The sequence below is a fragment of the Pollicipes pollicipes genome, unplaced genomic scaffold, assembly GCF_011947565.3.
Source record: "Pollicipes pollicipes isolate AB1234 unplaced genomic scaffold, Ppol_2.1 Scaffold_7231;HRSCAF=8579_pilon_pilon_pilon, whole genome shotgun sequence".
Lineage (NCBI taxonomy): Eukaryota > Metazoa > Arthropoda > Thecostraca > Pollicipedomorpha > Pollicipedidae > Pollicipes > Pollicipes pollicipes.
Window position 1 is genome coordinate 4,036,506 of NW_023597034.1, and position 22,083 is coordinate 4,058,588.

The window sequence follows — 22,083 nt, forward strand, 5'->3', positions numbered from 1 at the left end:
ACTAGCACCTTTGCACCCGCGCTGTAACAGAATGGCCTTTTACTTTACCTCCTGACCGCGAAATATAATGTTCCCCCTGTGTTCTACCCACCGGCCCCTTACCCGGAAAAGGTTAGCAGTTTCCTTATTTTTAGATAAGGCGGATCAAAACAAGGTCAAAATTAAAAAAGGTTAACACAAATGAGGACTTCCATCGCTGTTTCGGATCGACATGTGAAATAAACAGCATAGAAAGTTTTGAGCTTGCGTGCTTGTAATCTTGGGAGCAATAACCCCGATTGCCCGGGCTGCAGTTTCCGTCAAGCGAGTGGCGTTTAGTGTTGCATCTGACACCGGGCGGCGGGCGCCCGGTGCGCCAACACGGCCGTCGCGACATAATGTTTCGAAAGTCTTTCGTAATCAATTCAGACCGTTCAAAAATCACGTGCGGGCATATATTTCAGCAGAAAAATTTTGGGGTTGTCCTCTGAGTAGGCGATCAGTGACAGCGACACGAATACAGAGATTCTGCCTTTGCTTGTCTAGCTCCACCATCAAATTCCATCCCCTGTTCGCGGTACTGTAAATGCTTATGCGTTCCTATAATAAGTCTAAAGATTTCACAAGCGAAACATACCTTCTAATTGCGGATTTCCGGAATTTCAACGGATTTCCTTCCTTTTTAGATGTTCGGACTGACACACTAAAGCGTTCAAATATACTTCTTTATTCAGAAACAATATGGTTCGTATCCGCCCGCTGGTCGCCGTCCAATCACCGCCCTGCTTTAGCTTGCACGGCAGATGTGCTCAGCTCAGTGCATGTGGTACATGACAGAAGCTCTGGCAGCATCACATTCAAGGTAGCACCTGTCCGTTGGCGCCGCCTGAGCGATGTCTTCGTTGGCTCAGACATGATGCAACTGCACCGGAAATCCCCCCCCCCTTAGATGCCCGCATTTCCCCTTGGGGAAGTCCCCCTTCCCGGGTGGCGGCGCCTGATCTACTCTGAAGTCATTATGTGACTTTAATGGTGCGTACGCGTCCTGGATTTGCGCCATGTGGGAATTGAGTCGACATGGAGGTGTCCACACCCGTTCTAGGAGAAACGCTTTCAGTTATAAGTGCAGGTCTTCCCTCGCCGATCCAAATTAACAGAGGCAATGCATATTCATGAGTTGTTTATTGACGATGCCAGCCAAAAGGAAGTGGCATTCGTTCACACAGCCACAAAAATCTACACTTAATCTCGTCCTGAAAGAAACATGCAACAACAAGGTGATCCGAGACACTCAACAAGGCACGATACAAGTATTGGGCAAGGTACAGTGTGTTACCAGTATTTGCATCCTCCGCGACAGGCAGCAATCCAGAGCACAAAACGAGCGCAATAGTAAAAAAGTAGTGTAGCATAACAGACAGAACAACAGACAGAACAATTAAAGAAGAAGAGAGAAGACGTCAGTGATTAACAACAGCGAGACGGAGGAGGAGAATCGAGCCACCAGATGTTCAGGAGAAGTTAGTCGTCACCTCCTCCCCAACGATGCAGAGAATATCGCTCTCCGACGACCACAGCAGCAGCGAGAGGAGATGTCAGTCAGGCGCCGAAGAGAAGAGAACGAAGAAGAGGAGAGAACAAAGCGGAGGAGAGAAAGAAGCTTGCTGTAGGACAGTCGGCCGCCACCTAGCTGGGGTAGCTGGCGGGCTTGTAGGCGGGCGCTGGCGCAGCGCGGGGCTGCGGCCGGTACGCCGGCTCGGGCGCCACGTACCCGGCGCCCTTGTGCTCAGCCTCAGGCGGATACTGCGCCTCGCCCTCGTACGCCACCTCAGCGACGAAGCCAGCGTCGTCGGCGCTGTAGCGCACCGTCTGCACGCGGCCGTCCGGCAGCGCCACCTGGTACGAGCCGCGCGTGTTGTAGCCGTCGCGGTTCTCCTGCTTGGAGTAGGCGTTGCCGCTGTGGCCGTCCTCCACCGCGTAGTCGTAGGTGTAGGAGACCGGCGACTGCGGATGGGGTGACGGTCAGGGCCGATGCCCGACGCTGCTGCGGGCCGCAGGCAGGCGCCCGGCTCTGAGGACACTCGGCGCGAGGCTGGGTCGGCTCGGCCGCGGCCGTCGCGAGCTCCTGAGCGAGCTGCGCGTGACCGCGCAGGAAAGCCCAGTCGGAGAGACCGTCGAACTCCTCGACGTGTGAAAACGACGAAGACAATGTCTTTTAGGAGATGCACATGGACTGTTGACGCGGGTGGTCTGCCCTGGTTTTGCAATTGAGCTCTGGGTTTGAATCGACACAGTGTTTGGGTGTGGGCCGAAACGCAATGCCTCACCACGCACTAGGACGGTGTTTCGGCAGTCCGAAGTACGTCGACGGATTGCGCTTGCTTACCCTAACGTAGGGGGTCTCGTAAGACGGCTCGTAAGAGGGCTTCGGGCCCTTGTAGGACGACGAGTGGGACGCCACTGGGCTCTTCGGAGCCGGTTTGTAGGGAGTCAGAGGAGCGCGATAAGGCTCAGGCTTGTAGGAAGAAACGGAAGCTTTGTAGGGGGCGGGCCTGTAGGAGGGGGCGGGGGCTTTGTAACCGGCCGGCCGATAGCTGGGCTGAGGGCTCTTGGGAGCTAGGCTGGCGTAGCCAGCAGAAGGGCGATAAGGAGAAGGCGCGAAGGAGGGCTTGGGCCCGTAGGCAGGCTTCGGTGCGGGGTAAGAGGGCCCAGGAGCCTTGTAAGAAGGTCCAGGGGCTCCGTAGGATGCTTCGGGACCTTTGTAGGAAGGTCCAGGGGCGCCGTAAGTGGGCTCGGGGGCCTTATAAGAGGGTCCAGCGGCACCGTAAGAGGCTTGAGGTGCGCGATAAGAAGGTTCTGGTCCTTTGTAAGCGGGCTCAGGGGCTTCATACGAAGCCTCAGTGGGTTTATAAGAAGGCTCGGGAGCTCCATAGGCTGGTTCAGGGGCTTTGTAGGAAGGTTCGGGCGACCCATAGGACGGCTCAGGTGCTTTGTAAGAGGGCTCAGGATCCTCAAGGGAAGGCTCAGGGGCTCCATAAGCAGGTTCAGGTGCCTTGTATGAAGGCTGCGGGGCTCCATAGGATGGCTCAGGAGCTTTGTAAGAAGGTTCGGGAGCTCCGTAGGCCGGCTCAGGTGCCTTGTGCGCGGGCTCGGGGGCTCCATAGGATGGTTCAGGGGCCTTGTAAGAAGGTTCCGGGGTACCATAGACTGGTTCAGGGGCCTTGTAAGCGGGCTCGGGAGCTCCATAAGACGGCTCAGGGGCCTTGTAAGCAGGTTCAGGGGCTCCGTAGGATGGTTCAGGGGCCTTGTAAGCAGGTTCGGGGGCTCCGTATGATGGCTCAGGCGCTTTGTAAGAAGGTTCGGGAGCTCCGTAACTCGGCTCAGGCGCCTTGTATGCGGGCTCGGGCGCTCCATAAGATGGCTCAGGGGCCTTGTAAGGAGGTTCCGGGGCACCATAGGATGGCTCAGGCGCCTTGTACGATGGCTCGGGGGCCCCATAGGCTGGCTCAGGGGCGCCATAGGCTGGCTCAGGGGCGCCATAGGCTGGCTCAGGGGCACCATAGGCTGGCTCAGGGGCACCATAGGCTGGCTCAGGGGCACCATAGGCTGGCTCAGGGGCGCCATAGGCTGGCTCAGGGGCGCCATAGGCTGGCTCAGGTGCCCCATAGGCCGGCTCAGGGGCTCCGTAGGAGGGCTCCGGAGCGCCGTGGACGTCTTCTTCGCCTTCCTTGTAGGCGGGCTCGGGTGCGTCGTACGAGGGCCCAACGGGCGAATGCGGGGCCGGAGCTGCCGCCGACGAGGCCTGCTCCGCGTGCACCTCCTGCGAGCCGTGACCGTGACTGGGCGCGTGGTGACCCCCGTGGTGAGCTCCGTGGTGAGCTCCGTGGTGAGCTCCATGGTGACCTCCATGGTGACCTCCGTGGTTCGGGTCACCCGGCAAGAGGTCGGCGGCGGCAACCGCCAACAGGAGCGAGCACAGCAAAATCTGAAACACGGTACCAGAGTTAAAAGACGCGTCTACCGGTAGGTATTTGGAAAATACAATGTCACGTGTTGATAGGCATTGATCCCTTGAGCGATTTCCCTCGATCAAAGCGATCCCATCCCCTTGAGCTCTCCTTGATCAAAGCGATCTCGGGGTTAAGCAAAGCCCTGACGGGGCTTGTTTGAGTCGCTTCCCTCGCGACCCAGGACGAGCGAGCTCCGTTCACTGCTGCTTCAAACCAGACGTCGGTGGCGCCGTCCTCAGCGTGGAAGAGCGCCCCACCACGCTCCTACCTTCATGGTGAGCGAACCGCGGCGTATGCTGCTGAGCGCTCGCCGCGCTCTACTTTATATGTGACGGCATTGCCACACCGGGCCTTGGGGGCAGGGTCGAGCCGACCAGCCTGCAGGGTGCAGACCTTTCACACGCGGACCGGCGTCGGCCCGCCACCAGTGACGTCACGCCGGCCCATCAGCTGGCGGCCGCCCTGACGTAAGGCCGAGCGCCGGGAGATCTTATCGGTTATCGCCTGCATCTCGCGTGCGGGCGTGGCATGGGGCGATCTTTGCCGGCACGTGCGGGCGTGGCGTGGGACGATCTTTGCTGGCACGTGAGGTGCGGTAATGGACTGCGGGCAGTCCGCACCGTGACAGAAACGTCTCCGTCGTGTGACGGGGTGGTGTACCGGCGGCGGGTGCTGCGCCGGGTGCGGGCCGCGGGTGCTGCGCCGGGTGTGAGCCGCGGGTGCGGACACTGGGGAGAACGCTTCAGCCAGTGTGGTGAGACACGCTGGAGTCGGCGAGATAGGTCACGACGGTCAGGTCTAGTCAAGGCCAAACGTGATCCAAATCCAAGCGTGATCGCTCTGCAAAACGTAATGCTGCCTGGCTAACTCCCGCTAACGGCACGCAGCACACGGCCGATATCGGACCCTCATCGATCACGAGTCAAAGCCAACCGCGGACGGTTCCCCTCCGCTCCGGAAGAAAGACCGGATTTGGCGTCTGGCCCGCCTTGCTTATATATGAGGAGAGCAAAGGATCACGTTTGGTTTGTTTGCGTGTGGATAGAAGTAATACGGTGAAGTAAGTGGAAAATTTCTACAGCGCCTGGGGAGGTATTTGTGCATTCATCTGAATGCCCTCCGGCTTATGATCATTGGGGCTGTGTAGATATGCTTCTAGCGTGGCGTCATAAGAAGTAATTGCCTGAGATGTCCTTTACGCCCACCCCACGGCTGGCAACACCAATGAACAGCAGCGCTGCTTCAACGCCACGCCGCAGGCTTTGATCCAGGTATGCTTACAAGTACGGAGCATCCATGACGTCATGCTACTGAGCTAGCTATCACCAGCTGGGTGTTTTGACTGCAGCCATCATTTCACCGCAGCTGGCCGCTGGGCGTGGAAGAACGTGGCATGAGCGATAGCGGCTACACTAGGCCCCACTGTTGCGTCACCGACCTCAGAGGTTATACCCTGGAGGTCAGTGCATGATCTAGCGAAGTCCCCGACGCGCAGTCCGGGACCGACACGTTGCCCCACGCGCGTGTCGGGAAATTAGTTCAACTCGCTAACTTTTAAATCGAAAGAAAGTGCTCGCGTGAACATGGCATAAGGGCAATCACAGAATAACACTTTTGGGGAATGGTATGGGTGCTCAGAGCTAGTTTGGTTCTTCGGTTTAAGTCGTGTTCATTTGTGTCATTTTGTCAAGATTCACTTCTGAGGGGTGCGCATCGAGCCCAAAGTTCGGTATTTTTAAGCCTGTTTCGTTCATAAACCAGCAGATGAACATATTTGTCTGCTTGTACGCTTGAAACAAAGTTTTTGGTGCTCTCTTGCAAAGCTTATTATATCTTATTGGCTAAAGCATCGATCGATCGCGTCGCATAGCAATTTGAGTCGAAAGCAGACAGTTTTTTGGGGGACAGCAGAGCCTAAAACTGAAGATATCATGACCTAAGTCGAGATGGATTTCATACAAACCCTTGCAACGGAAATAGCTGCATGATGTGCAGCCTCAAATCCATCCTTAGGGCGTCAGCGGACAGTGCTCTCGCGTGGCTGTCTGCGCTGACGTCCGTTAACATCCCTATGAATGACTTGAAGCCGTGCCAGAACCTGCTGCACTACCAGACGGTTGGCAAGCTCGTGGTCGGAGCAGTGCTGGCTGTGACGCATCTCCACTTTGCCCGAGTGGAGACCCGAGACGGTCGTATCCTGTCCGATAGCGGGTGACGTCAGCGAAATTGCAAAGCAGTCGTTGCTTTCGACGCTGTCGTCTGTGCTGGTGGCAAATGAGTTTGAAGATGCGCCATCATTCGTCAAATCGAGAATTGTTGGGGCTCGTAGATGAGTTCTCTTGGCTGGTTTTTCCACTTATTCTTATCGATACCAGCCGGTGGCTGGGCAGGCCATCCTCTGAATGCGACTCCAACAACGGCTATCCGATTATCGCTTATGGGAGCGATGTGCAAAAGTTACCAAGGATTTGCCAAAGAGAAGTGTGTCGATTACCAAGATTCTCGCAGGCGTAGAAGCCGGTGACGGGGATCACGGAGGCGGGCGTCACCGGCAGAAAATCAACGTTTTTGGTAAGCGTGCACCGGACATGCTTGGATGCTTACGACGTAGCATGTGTGTTTGCAGCAATCAGTTGATAGAGTAGCAGTTTGGCGTGAAGACACGTGTGCCGTTTTGTGCCAAATCGCACGTGTGCCATATATGTGCCAATTGCCAAAATGCCAAAATTCATGTGCCAAATTTCACATGCTTAACAAGTCCCGTTCTCTTGGTGGAGGTCGAACAGAGGACAGAAAGATCAAGTAAGGTCAGATAGTGCTAAAGAGAGCTAAAATGGCAATGCATTACATTTGTGTGCGCATCATCCATACCATCGAGACACTTTCGTCGCGAGGATTTGTTCCATGCCCATCTCAATGCAGTTAAAAATGTAAGTGTTAAGCGTTACCTTACCCCCCCCCCCACCCCCCTTTCCCTTAGCCCTTATCGCCCTTTGCTCCAGTGATCCACTCTCTAGGTGTTAGGGTCGAAAATGTGGAATCAGCATGGTAAGAGAGCGCCAAGGACCTTGTTTCAAGCGTGCAGGCCGAAGTCGTCGTTCGTCTCTATAATATAATATAATTTGCAACATGATTACTCATAATGGCCGATGACCGATGAGCAACTCTAGCAACTCTAACTGTTACTAACTTGTGAACTCCTTGCACGCACCTGACGTACATAAATTTGGACAAAGACGACATCATTGAACGCACCTTAAACCAGAAAACCAGACCAGCCCTGAGCAGCCGCACATTTCCCTGAAAATGTTATTTTGAAATGGCCTAATGGTATGGACGTCGCGTCTGTTTCTTTTTCAACGTTGCCGAAATGGCGGCGCTCGTGATCTTGGGTATTTGACACAGCAAAAAAGCAGGGGGCGCTTGTTACATGTTACTTGAGTGCTTCAGAAGGCTTTAGCTCTTGGTGTCTTGGCACTGTGGGTCCTTATACCGAAAGTGACCTTCCTCATGGCAGGAAAGATTCCAGGACGCCACTTTTAACGCATTCCTCGGCGCGCCACGCTTCGTAACGGATTAATTTGAATGACATTTTTTCATACCACATTTTCGTGGCACAAACCCCGCATACGCATTTTTTTGCATCGCATTTCTTCCTCCTCTATTTTTTTTAGGTTCCGTTTCCTCGTACACTTATTTACACGCAAGAACAATCTCCGTATCGTATTTTTTCGTATACGTGATCCTCGTCGCATTTCCTTCTATGTGCGTTTTTTGTTCGCATCGCATTTTGGCACACGCGACACTCTGCACGCGGTTATTCGCGTCGCACTCAAGCCTGTTTTTCCTTTGCTGAAGGTGTCCAAATGTGTGTGTCAAGTAGGGCGTAAGTTAAGGCGTAAGCCATGTGCAACTGTAAAACCCACGAAAATGCGCGAGGATTGCACGGCGTTTTGCCCGCCCCAGGTATGTAATTTGTTGCGTGTTACCAAGCAACGCAGATACATCGTCACAGTTCAAACGTATCAACACTGTGATGATTGCTGGTGATGATGATGATGATGATGCTGGTGATGTTGTTGTTGGTGGTGATGATGATGCTTTGAGCGTTCTGTACTGTGATGATTTCCGAGATAATGCCCACAGCAGTTGGGCAATGCTAAAACAATCCAGGCGCTGAACAACGAGAAATGACTGTATTCATATCTGTTTCATGCTACAATTCCATTTTGAACGCCTCTAACATTGGAATCTTAAACGCTTGGCGGACTGTTTTTTTTTTTTTGGGGGGGGGGTCGGGGACGCACCGTGTTCCCTCTCTAGAATATTCTGAACGCATATTTTTTGTTCGAATTTTCTGTTCATAAATAGCACGCGCAAGCACTTGGAACCAAAAGAAGTTGATCATGTAGCTGCTCGTTCACCGTTGCTTGCCTCATGGCGATTAATCAGCACCTCTCGGTATAGTGATGATCGATTATTGACAGCATAGAGACTCACAATCCATAAAGCCGCTCATGTAGGTCAGATAGGGCGCACGGTCACATGGGAACTACGGTATGCTAGCAGACCTACAGGATGGCGATCGTGGGGCAAAATATACTGATGACAAGAAGCCCCCTCGAAGCAACGTCTCGTCGAGTGACACAGACCGTACACGTACAACGGGCAGACACTGTCAAGCTCACCCAGTGTTGTGTACATTGACTGCATGCATGTGCCATGTTTCACGCTCCGATGGATGTGATCAGCTGGACGGGTTGGTCCACACTTTTCCGATACGATTTCCCACTGTTTCCTTAGTCAACCGATCCTTATCTGGTGCCGTGACCCCGGGCTCGATATCAGGACCAGGTTCAACCCGTTTTTCACTTTTTTGCACCGTGCAAGTTTCACGTTTGCTAAGTTCACCAGTTGGGGAGGGGAAGTTCTGGCAATGCCGCAATGCTGAAAGAGACCCCGCCTGATCAAACAGCTTGGGGTGTTAGCACACTACTTGAAAATGTCACGAAGTACGTTTAGATAGTTTTGCTGCATCTTCGCAAAGCCTGCGTGGCGGACGATAAGCGATTAGGCGATTGTATGAGGCCGTTGGAGAAACGGGATCCTCGTGGCCGATCCGCACCGGGCCGCGTCGCCGAAGCGAAAAATATCGTGTTAGAGGAGGTTAAGATGAGCTCGGCTCGCAGTCCCATGCAAAAGATGCATAGAATCGAACAGTCCTAGCATTGCAGGTAGCGTCACGACAACTATGTTTGCGTCTGGATAAAAAACAAGCCCATCTCCAAGAGCGGCACACAGCGCAGGAGATTACCGGTGTTGTCAGTGACAAGATTCGGCGGTGATGTCCTAGATCACCATGGTGGACACCACTGACACATCACGGAACGGATTTTGTTCGTGGCATGAAGAGGCCCACAAACAACGCCCAGCGCACGTTAAAACGCCCTTCAAAATATCCCAAAACGGATCTCTTCCCACACTTGACCCAGTCCTGCTCAAAGGTGAAGGGCTGAACACATAGCTGATGCAGAAAAGACACTAACAACAAATACGCTTCTACTTGGCTATTGCGTATTAAGATCAAGACGGACTGACGGTATCAGTTAACCAAAGCAAATTCATAGCTTATTTCTCAAAAGTGCCCCCGAATGTCATCTCCTTTGAGTCAAACCAACATATATAAGCATGCTCAGAGAGCATTTTTTTCACACCTAATATCATATTTTAACCCTCATGAAAAGACGGTGCAATTGCGTGCGTGTATTCGAAGGTAAACAAAAAAAACTATTTCAACCAGGTTCCTGGCATTTGACGGGAGCTCTCGGGATAACCTCTATCACTTATTTGGCCTTGGTCAAAGACTTAGAACAGTGCGCACATAGAGCTACATTTAAGACCTAGAACAGTGTGCACTTAGAACCACATTTTTCCATACCATTAATTTCCGCAACAACAGCAATATGGTCTGCCGCTAATGACTGGACAATGTCATGCAGTGTGTCCCATCTACCAAACACTCATCCGTATGGAGATAACTTTGAAAAAAATGAGTTATTTGCTCCGCCAAAAGTCAGCACGATTGAGTAGTCCGGACATTCATGCACAGCTGTCTGCCTGGCATCACAACACCTTGATGAGATAAAGGTCTCTTTTACATCAACACGGGAGTGGCTCCACATGTTTGCATGGCGGGGCACAGTGGCATTTAAAGATGGTTGAACTCTAGTGCCGGCCGCCATTAAAACTGTTGATTAAAGTAGCTTGTTTCGTTGTCATTTCCTGCACTTTACCACTCACAGGCGCATGAGCGCAATGATCACGAACGCGTTAAAGCAAGTTCACAAATGAACAAGTTTACGCAGTTATTCAGTCAGCATTTATCTACGCAAAAGGAAAAAAGGTACGCAAAAGACTGAATGAAACGGAGCATAAGTAAAAGTTCGTACGACGTCGATGTCAACAGCGAAAGGATTATCCATAAATACACATCCTAAACAAATATTTGGAATAGGTCGCAAAAAGATCCTAGTAGAAATACTGATTGTCGAGAGAAAGCTTCTCATGAATAAAGTTCAAGCTACAAAAGATTCAAAGCAAAATGTTATATGTAAAAAACGATAGAGACCGTTTGGGTCAGTGATGAGTGTCAGTGATAAGTGTCGTAAGGACGTCGATAAGGACGTCAGTGATAAGTGTCGTAATAATCTGATGAAAGATAATAAGCTGCATAGCGTTAAGGTCTTAACCACGTCCTACGGGAATTATTTACCTTAACCCAACGAGGGGGTTTCAAAGGTCACCCTTTGACCTCAAAGACTAAACAGGCTATAATCACACAGAAAATGGCATTGCAAAACTCTTGTCAACCTGCAACAGGTAGATGCGAGTGGACAAAGCTGAATGTATCCTTCCATTGGTAAAATCGAGTTATAAGAGTCAAATTCCCACTTAATATGCCTTCTCTGATAGGTCAAATTGACGAAATTGCATTGGATCGTTCGGCTTCATCGGGAAATCGACAAGCCACGTCAAGGGGGAAAACAGCATTAGAAAGTTTTCAAAACTGTATGATATGTCAATACGTAAACATAGCATGTTTGCATGTATGTATTATATATAATATGTGCGTGTGTAAGATATGTCGATGCACCATTGTTCACATGTGTTGCACGTGTTAGTATGTGTAAAATCTACGTCATTTATAGGGACATATCTGTTCATAAACGTCAATCTACTAGGAGGGTACACTAAGGAAAGCTACACATCTGGTTGTGGAGAGCGACATGCTAGTGAAGGGAGGAGTAGCAGAGTGTTGTGGTGTCCTGGAGTCCTTACGACGACATTTTGACCTTCGTCGGCCAGCAGCTTCCTGACAGCACTGTATCAACCAAGCGGGTGGTGTTCAGTATGGGCGCCGTCGGGACTTCCTGAAGGGGCGGGGGGGGGGGGCGAAGCTCGATGAGTGCGCATCACGGCGATTTCAAGCTTTCTGATGGGAGCCATATATAGCGAAAAAAAACGAAAACCCGGGCCTAATGTATAGGGGAGGCCCGGATGCCCTGATCCCTCCTTTGGCATCGCCCCTGAGGCTCAGTCTGTTTACCAGACTTTCTGATCCACTTGGGCTTCCGACACCGTCCCTGATCCTCGCCAAGTGTTTGCTCTGGGGTTGTGGAAGATGTGTCTGGGATGGGATGACTTCCTCCCTAATGGCAGTGCTGGCACGTTCTGCAGGCGGATGGCGGACTGACAGTTGTCGCAGAGGATGGAGATTTTACGCAGCTTCTCCCGGCTTTCGGTACCAATGTCGCAAATTCTGAATTGCCTACTGACGACCAGTGGACTATCTGACCAAAACTTGGAGCATTTTTCCCCGAATTATGTGTCCAACCACACACCGGACAGTGAAGTATACCGTCCTGCGTCACCTGGATTTGTTGAGAGAAAACTGGCCTTGAAGAACCTGAGCAGGGCTGGTTGACAAGGATAAATTCGGATCCTTGACATCTCCGACTGTATTTTCCACCGGTGCTGGCCTTTCGCCAATTACTCGTTCAGTTCTCCCTGGTGGTGCTGGGATGCAGGTACCGTTGTTTACTAGTCCGGCGTCAGCTGCAAAATGTAATTCCTGAAAAGTCGCGCCAAAGAAATAATGTCGCCCAATGAACCTTGGCGTGTTGTTATTTCACGTCTGCGACCTTTATCTCTTACGGCACTTACCGCGTGCAATGGTTTGGAATGCCATCTTTATTCCACTCTATGTTTTTTTCGTTCCCGCTTGGAGCATACAGGACTTCCCGCGCACATTCCCTACACGTGCAGTTATTTTCCTATACAATGTTTCCTTATAGCAATGTGCAAAACATATGATCCTTTGCAACACGACGCCTTGCCATGCGATCGGTTATCTAGTTGCTGAAAAAACACACGAGTATCCTGTTCGAACAGCCTGACAAGGAGCATCATCCATCATAGAGGGGCCGAGTCAGTATACTCCGCGGGGACCGGCCTCCGGCAGGCCGGCCCGGGCGGTGCGTCGGCATTGCCCCATCGCGGCCGGGACCGTGCTAATGGGCGGCCGCAGCCGTGGGGCGGCCGCACACATCAGTTGATGCAACAGTTGGACGGCGGGGCCGGCGGTTCACTGGGCGCTCACGGCCGGTGGAAGCGCTGCGCACGCGCTCCGACAAGTGATCAGTGACCGTCACGCCCGGCGATCCCGACGGCTGCTAGCCGCGTGGGCAGGCGGCCGGCCGGGTCGGCGGCGGAGCAGCGCCTAGCTGTCCTGCGCAACTCGACCGGCCGCAGTAGCTGTACATAACCCCGCGCTAAGGCCTGCATGCTGGGAGGTCGGGATTCGCATGGATCAGAGCCCTGTCGCTGAATGTGTTGCATTGCAACCGAGGTGTCATGAAAGAGAAACACATGGTCTGTGATGGTTTACCGTTAAGTCACTTTCGGTTCAAATTCTTGTTTTTAGTTGTAGCCAGTTAAGAAACGACACGCTTCCGAAAGGATGAGAATGTCGTCAAAGCTTTTTCGCCGTCATTTGCAATTACCTAAAAAAATAAGCCTACCACAAGCCACACACTGAATGTGGAGACCACTGGTTCAAAAAAAGGAACTAGTCATATTCATTTTAGTTGAAATTCTTGATTTTGTTTGCCATCCTTGTCTTTCACATCTCTCGGATCTGTCTTTAACTTCTTGCAGAGCTTCACTTTTCAATGTCACAGTTTCACATTTTAGAAACTAAACGTTTCCGAAAGGGTGACAATGTCGTGAGAACTTTTTCGCTGTGATCTGCAACTAGCAATTTGCAATCTGCAATTTCAAAGGCACATTTTCTAAACTTCTTGCATATCCTATCACACGCCTTCGCTTGCAGTACGTCACACCCGTGATACTGTGGACAGAGCATTACCAGCTGAACATGATAATGCCATTCATTACTTTTAGTCGTGTTATGTTATTACTTTTACTTTTAGTCGTGTTATATTATCAGTCGTGTTATGCCTAAAAAGCGGCGAATTTTACCTCAGCCGCGTGACGCAACCTCTTCCAAGCAAGTCCAAATGACCTGCACACCTAAACTGGGCTCTGCCAAGTTCCTGAAGCGACCCGAACTTCCCAAAGTCTGCAGACCGCCACGGAGCTCGGAACTGGAACTGGGACGTGAGGCTCCGTGGAAAGCCAGGTGACAGTTTCACAAGCCGCAGTGGTGTCCACCGAGCCTGAATCTGCGGTGGCCTGCGGGCGTGATTCATACCCGTTTGTGGACCTATTCAGGCCATAGCTATGCCACTGGGTGGTGGGTGACGTTGACAGCGGTGGCTTTGTGCGGAGTGATGTGCTTGATCCTGGCTGTCATTTAATTTACTCATGTCAATATTTTTCTGCAGGCGATAGTTGTGAAAAATGGTGCGGGTTCAAAATGCAGTTTCACTTGTTTCCATGGGAGAGACTAACATCAGTTAGATGCAATGCCTGTGAAGGAAGCTTAATAACTTCAAACCATCACCCAAGCAAAGCTGAAACGATGCTGCTTGAATGCCCAGGCACGGCTCAAATTAAGGCAAATCAAATGGCTCCAATAAGCGACCTCAGCAGTTTCTCGAACAGTTTCAAGTGCATTTCCATGCCGTAACACGGCAAGTTTTTGCATCTCTATGGTTCAAAAACCCGACCCCGCGACCTCACGGCACTGCGCAGTTGAACACAGCGGCAAGGCCGGGTCATACTACGGCGCGTAAACGAAAAAAGCCGCCGCGACTGGCCGGCGCCGGCGCCCTGACCGGCGGCCGAGCGCGCGCGGGGATGGGTCGGCGTCGCCCGCCGCCGGGCCGCAGCGGCCCCTTGGACTGACCCCGACCTCGCCAGGCGCGGCCACCGGCTGCAGCCCCCCCCCCCCCCCCCCGCACGCCGCAGGAGGCGCCGCCCACACCTCCGGGTGACCCCGCTGGGACGGCGGGCGGTGTTCCGCGCAGGGGTGCGGGCGTCGGTAATGGCGGGTGTCACGAGTCAACAGGCGCCATGTCCACCGACCACTCGCCGTTAGCCATCAAAACAACAGGGAGTCATGCCGCGGCCGGGAGGCGTGCCTCAGGCGGTCATCATGTCTCGGTGGGGAGCCACATCAGTCAGGATCCACGCCTCAGGCGGCCGTCACGTCTCGGCGGGGAGCCACACCAGAGTCAGGACCCACACCTCAGGCGGCCGTCACGTCTCGGCGGGGAGCCACATCAGAGCCAGGATCCGAGCCCCAGTCGCGGGCGATGCTCCACGGTCAGGATCCATGCCCATGCGTCAGACGGGAGCCATGCCACAGACGGGAGCCATGCCACAGACGGAAGCCATGCCACAGACGGAATTCATGCCACAGACGGAATTCATGCCACAGACGGAATTCATGCCACGGCCCGGTGCCATGTCACAGTCGGTACCTATAACACGACTAGGACCCACGTGACAGTCAGGAGCCGTGCCAGCGCCAGGAGTCCTGTCACGACTTGGAGCCATTCCACAGTCGGGATTTACACTATAGTCGGAAGCCATGCCACAGTCGGAGGATATATTTCAGTCGGAAGCCACGCCACAGTCGGAACCCATACTGCAGTTAAAAGGCATGCCCTGGCCGGGTGTCATGCCACAGTCAGAACTCATAACATGGCCGGGAGTCATTTTACAGCCGGAAGCCATGCCACAGCCGGAAGCCATGCCGCAGTCGGGAGCCATGCCACGCAGCCGTTCCCGCCGGAAGTGGTCAATGCGACGAGCCCATTGTGCTCGCTTCTCAACCCTCGCCCGGCCAGGGCGTGCCAGACGACAGTCTAGCTATCAGGCTAGCCATCACCTCACAGCCTCACCAGCAGGTAATCACAGCTTTATGGACACTAATTTCCGCGGTGTCGCCGGATTATGCAAACCATGGTGGAGAAACCGGGGTGTGGTAATTCGATGCCCACCGATAGATAGACAATGCCCGCAACAATTGTAGCGGCGGCTGAAGGGAAACTTTCCAAGATGCATGGGACGAAACAAGGTTTGCATCAGAAGTAACCTCAACTAGAACGCCTTCCAGGCATCAGCGCAACGCTCTCCTGAAAGGTTGACCGGACCTAAGCTGACGTTGGCTGCCCAATGGCATCGTAAAAGCACAGTTGTTCTGCTCGGTTTTCGTAGCAAGACCTGTCTGGGCATTGCTGTTCTTTTGTGTTGGCCTGAGCTCAGATCCATGACAAGCCTCATACCAGCAGCCAAATTGTTGTGCTTCTTTCACAGTCGCCTGGTATATGAGTGCAGCGCGCTGGTGTTAAATATGTATCACTGGATCCGTATCACCTGTAATGCAATATTTGGCCACAAATGTCAACACTTTGGACTCATGGGAGATATGGGAACACGAACTACCAACACTATCGACGACCAGCGATTGACCATCATGGGAAGTGGAAGGCGGTGTGGAGCACAAAATGTCACATGTGACTTGGATTGGTTTGCTTGCTTGAATGGGGGACCCTTTTCCCGATTTTCGAGGAGCGGTTTTTTCGTCGACATAGTTTTCCGTTCCTTGACATTTCTGCTGTGTCATCGTCTACGGATGTTCACGCAAACGACGGCTATATAAACCGTATAACCACACAGCGAATTCGTCGCGGACGACCGAATAGCAAAACAGATTCTAGCAGACAAACATACAAATGACAAGGGTGATGGGTACGGAAAGGAAAGTACAGAACACGCGGGTGTTTTAGGCCCACGGACGGCACTACCGTTTCCAGCCAATACTGTTTTACTTGATTGTTCATTTTTCATTATTCCTATTTTTCACAACTTGCAACACAATTTGTGTTCCTCGCAAATGCAAACAACTTTTGGTGTGCTGTGGCGAGCGCAAACTGCGCGCACAAATACAGCAGACTAGGTGCGAGAGCGGTTCACCTGATATCAGCTCATGGCACGTGAAAGATGTCAATTAGTTACGGTCGGTTGGTTTCACGTGGATGTCAGCCCTATGTCCTCATCAAGGGCAGCGCCGCGTTGGCGTGGTGTCCTTGGACGCGTTTCTGCGCGCCGCTGTGGCCGTATGTGACCTCTGCATGGCTGCGGCGGCGCCGCTCGGCCGGCTGGCACGGTCACCGGCGCCAGGGGACCGCCGCCTGACCCCGCCCTGAGTGGCGCAACAGCTAATGGCTGTTGCAGACCGGACAGGCGCGTACTTACGACCGCAGACCGTCGACCGCCACTACCTCCGGGGCGGGAGACGGCGGTGACGGCCGAGCGCCGGCGCATTGGCCGGCGAGAGCTGTGCTGCTGTTATGACTTGCGAATAGCTGCTTCGGCGCACGAATTTCCTGGTGGGAATGGCTTGAGTCGCTGCAGGTGTTCTGTTTGGAGGTGTTCGGTTTGCCGTATCTGTAGATAATGCGCGTGTCACTGACGGTACATGTGGCACTTGCCTTCGCGTTTTATCAGTTAAACGAAGGCGGCTAGTTATCTGCGAAGAAATCTGTCCAGCCCATCGGCTCCACGACAGAGCGCTGTGTTATGCGTCACCAGGCAGCAAAGTTGTGCGGAAATGCATAAGCATATAATGAGTTCAGTAAACGCTCGTAAAACAGACACGTTCTATTTTCAACATCGCCGCTGGCTGTTTTCGTTAAAGAAATGGGCTCTGCCAAAAGGTTTTTATATTTTTTTTCCTATGCTGGAACATCACCAAACCGCACCGTTAGTGGTGTCATTTGAGCGCCTTCTCTTCCGCCGTGGCGCCACGGACTAAAACACTGCCGCACCTGAATTAGTATCACGTGAAGGTCGCCCTTCCCCTCCCATTAGGCCAGTGTTGAGACCAAAGCCTCAGATAATTATTATGACGTAGGGATGCCATCAAAAAAGAACATATCAAATTAACTAGGAGAATAAGTGGCAACTTCCTATGCATTTAGAATCCAATTTTTTATAGACCCAGTTCTTTCAACGCGTAGTTTGGGGTGATATTATGCATGCCATACCCTCTTTTAGCAGCCTGGAATTGAAAGACTTCTCGTTTAAGAATTTTGAGTGCACCACCTTCGTTCTTAAATGTGACTTGTTATAACTTTCCCAGCCCGCATAGCTAGGCAAAATATAACATGTTAATTCAAGCACGTCACTTGCGGGCATTTAACGTAATACAACGTTGCTTTTAAGCAACACGAATTTCAAACTATGAGTAGAGACGTTCATGTTACCGTTCTTGTAATTTCTTTATATCTAAAAATTGCAAGAAACAATGCAACCGCTCCGTCATTGACCCTCGCATGGATATCTCTTTACACTAGCCGACGCTGCCTCACTCACCTCCCTCCTCGGCAGCACGAACAGCGGGGTTAACATGAAACAAGGCCTGTGGGAGCGCCTACATCTGACGGACGAAAGAAACCTAGTGGCGCATGGTTGTGACGTCACTAGCTTCAAAAGACATCCTGATCTGACACAATCGCTACAGGTGACTAGCGCTGGCGACGCACGGCGAAATCATGTACCAGCGATACAGACGGTTCTGCAAGCAGTTTGAGTCCGTGAACAGGCGGGGTAGTTCGTCGTGTCAAAAGGCACTGGTTTTCGCCGTCATGGATATCGTGCCACTAACTGGAACTAGCATCTGTTGTGTCTGCATGTGCATCGCAGCGGAGTGTCCCAAAGTATTGCGACCGCGACCCGAAATTCCGCGACTGTTTCCGCGGATACTTGTCCGAGGCTAAGTGACCGCAACATTCCGCTATTGCTGCAAAAGTCTGTGTCATTTGGTGCAAATAATCCACCGTTCTTGACCGTCGATAATATACAGGGTTTAATTACACACGGTTACGCACAATAACGCACGGTTTAATTACAAAGTCGCTTTACAGTACTGCTGATAGTTGCAGATCAATTAAGGTAATGAACCACATCATGTGTGTGTGTTATTTTTTCTTCACAGTCCTCGCACCACTCACTGCCCATGTCGCAACGCGTGACGCATGCGTTGACCTCGCCCCAAGCGTACAAGCCTTGGGCCCTGGGGTCAGCATCTCATTATAGCACCTATGTTGCCACAGCACGCCGGGAGCGGCCGGAGCCGTTCACGATACGGCCTCCCCCCTCGCCTGCCGGCGCTGTCAGTGTCCCTCTGTGGCAGGTGAATCGCGGAAGCGGTAGTTTTATGGTGCTGAAGTGTGGGTCGGACGCGGTCGGTCCGGTCGGTCGGACGCGGCAGCACGCGCCTCTGATCTGTAGGGATGGGTTCGAAGCGCAGTAGTCATGTTTCCAGTTATAGCGGGACAATTGAAAGCATCAATCAAAAGCACGCCCCTGCTGACAAATGAGCTGCATCTGGCGATTTTCTTTTTTTGGAGGGGGGCCTTTTCACTGCCAGGGGAACCTTTGTAAACCCTGTGCCCCCCCCCCCCCCCCCGTTGCCAAGGCTCTGGCTGCGCGATTGGCTTGAGCTGCTGAATGGCATTTGTGCCCCGGCAGCATGAAATAGACCGCTGTCAGCCTAAATTGTGTGCAAGGGTGTTCCACTTGCGGTGGATGAAGCAGCCCGATGGTCTATGCAGCGGTCTGTGTGGTCTGTGGTCCGACGGTCTATGCAGTCCCCAGCACATGGGTTTCAGGAACTGCCAAATTGCCATGAACCGCTCGGGGAGCCTGCAATCATATGACAGCAAATTCGAGGCCTATAGGTGGCGGAAGCGACGCTCGACCATCAGCACAGACAAGTTTCGCCACGCCACTTTTCTCGGTGGTGAGCACCGCGTCACATGTGTCGCGGCCGGTTTCTTGCAGACGCCGGACTCGGAGCCCCGCCTCTGCCAGCGTGCGGGAGCCGAGGCGGCCGCGCTGGTGGTCGCGACGGCCGGCGTGGCGCCCGCGACCGCCGCCTGCTCTGCAAGGTGCGCGGCCGCAGACGTGCCGGCATCCGCCTGACCCCTGACCTCTGGATGAACGCTGACGCAAGCGGCGCGCCCCGCCCGGGCCGACCACTTTCTGTGTCGGAGCTCGGTCGGGGACACGCCCACCAGCGCTCGGGAGCGCCGCTCGTGCCGGCCGCACCGACCCTCCGGTGGCGGGGGCCGCCTCGGACAGCTGGTGAGAGATGGGCGCGCCAGAAGCAGCTCTCTGCCAGCTGGTTATGGGGTCCGTGCTGGACGGCGCCAAGCCCCACCGAGAACGATGATGATATATTGGTTTGCTGCAGCGCCACGGACCTGTGCCAGGCGACCGGGTCGCTGCTCGCCTACCAAAGCACCTGTATTAAGACCAAACAGTGCGGAATCATTGCAGGATAAAGTGATTTGGGGGCGGAAATAAAGATATCTTACTGGGATCAAAAGTAAAACAAGATTTTCTTCATGCTCGTATATTTATCCCCAAAATGTATTGTTTGGCAGCCCCAATTACTTCAAGCAGTTCAAACATGTGCTGTATGCAGTGCATACAACAGGCGCCCTTTTCTGGAAGCTCGTGTGCAAAGTCCAGTCCAAAGTTCAAGGATGAAAAAGCGGTCCGTCCAAAAAGTGTCTAACGAATCAGATTTGCCCGAACATTTTCAAGTAAAAACACGCAGGTTAACACAATACTAACTGCAACCAGTCACTACTGCGCCGCTGTATGCCCCCACTCGAATCGAATGAAAAAAAGACAAAATTTGGGGAATTTATGTGTATCACACGTTTTTGTAAAAACACCCACCATTTACAATGCACACCGGTGTTTGCTTAGTTTGGCTATCACTAAGCTCGATGACGGCAGCTTAGTTGGATGGTGGTTGGCTGTGAGTCGTAACTAGGTAAGTAAAGAATATGACAGGTTTTGCTGACACAGCACCAATGCCCTTGCTATCGATGCCCTTTATTTAAAGAAACTTTCTATCTCATGTTTCACAAGGTTGTATTATCTTGCGTGTTTTAATCGCAGGCAGTTCACGCTCCAGAACCAAATTACTTTTGAACGAGCAGGATGGCATAAGTTGAGATGCACACCAATTTGCCCCACGACAAAATGAATCGGCTGTTCCCAAAACAAGCGAAAGATATTTGCCCGTGTCCGTAAGATTTCCAAATCGGACTTTGGAAATGTTTGGAGTTCTAAAAATTTATAATTCTCCGGAACTCCAAAAATTTCGAAGCCAGAAGCCACCGCGAGATAAATTCGGACTGAATTCTGTAGTCAATTAACTGAAGAGGCCATGCGTTGAGCGACTGAGTGAAGAAACACGCTGGTGCTCTCCATCTTGCAATGGTCCAGGAACTCTTTCTAAGCCTATAGAATTCAGAAGTTTCGTCATGATTTTTTCTGTGTTCTACAGAGGTAATAGGGACCCCGCTAACGCAGATGGTGGATCAAAATGGGTCAACAATCTGCATTAACTTGGCCACGCCATGTCTGCCTCGAAATGTTCAATGTTCAATTAGAATCGATCGGTGACACAAATGATGTGCGTAGTTTTGAACATGCGCGCTCGAAAATCTTAGTGACAAAAACCTCCACGCCAGACGTTGCAGTCTCAGTAGTCGCCGCCCATGACTAACATTAAGCCGTGGCTTACGGTTGGATGAAAATGATGACGCATCTGGATCTGAAAAGACGTTGAACGCTTTAAGATATCAAATTGTACATTTAGAAGGCACTTTGGGAATATATTTCAGCGGTGCAGTTCTATACGCCAAAAACGAATTGGTATTAACAGCACCGCGAAATGGTGCTGGCTGGAATCTGACGGGGGACCTAGGATGGTAAAGGTACGACCCCTTTTATTCGTGTTGCTGTAAATGTTTACCTGTCCAGAGGATAGCCTTAGAGTTGTGGAAAAGATACGCTCAGTCTTATCTTTGAACGGTGCGAATTGATTTTGAAAGGCATTCGGAGTCGTTAGTTCACCACGGTCATTTTCGCGCGGGGCTTGTGGCGTTACTTGCGGTGGCCAACGCCATTCGGCTTTCCCGAAACTGTTACCCAGACCACCGCTGTCCTCGCTCCCGAGATTTCAGGCGCGCAGGCCCGAGCCTTTTGATGTAACTTGCTTCACTAATCGATCCTGCAAAAGAATGAACGTTCTGAGGCAAACATGGGTTGGCCTTGTTTGTTTTTAAACTCATTTCGATCCACACCTTCAGCACTAATGAGACACCTGATTTCTTTCCGGACAAAGGGACCTCTCAAGAAGAATACTGGCGGGCACATTATTGTCCCCGGTCAGGAGCTGAAAGTCCATTCCATCCCAACGCGGGTTGTCTTGCGGCTGCCTTCTGGTGACGAGGGGCAGGATCCCCTGGCCGATCCGGAGGCCCCTGGAGGGATATATCATATCACATTGGTCCTTTCCTGGCGCGCAACGCCTTCTGACCCGCGCAGTTTGCTCCGGATCGACACAGGAATCGTCACTGACGCAACAACATCCCTGCCCGCCGCAGGTGGTTCAGTAATTGGCGCAAAGACTCCAGTTCGGCTGAAAGGGCCCGTGCTGGAATGGTGTTGGACGGCCGCCGTTCGGTACTGCTGGCCCTGACTGGCACAGGATGCTTCCATCGTCGCAATGTGAAACCTCATCATAAGTTATGATGCT

At 52.3% G+C, this 22,083-nt stretch overlaps 1 protein-coding gene across 1 annotated transcript in view; it reads right to left on the reverse strand.

Annotated features, from left to right (window-relative positions):
* LOC119109264 (extensin-2) overlaps positions 1-4,263 on the reverse strand; it is a 5,067-nt gene extending 804 nt beyond the window's left edge. Inside the window, exons 1-3 of the mRNA XM_037232859.1 lie at positions 4,258-4,263; positions 2,366-3,799; positions 1,751-1,983 (exon numbers count right to left, since the gene is read on the reverse strand). Of these exons, the coding sequence (XP_037088754.1) occupies positions 1,751-1,983; positions 2,366-3,799; positions 4,258-4,263 (1,673 nt within the window). The remainder of the gene's footprint in view (positions 1-1,750; positions 1,984-2,365; positions 3,800-4,257) is intronic.
* Positions 4,264-22,083: the final 17,820 nt, after the last annotated feature.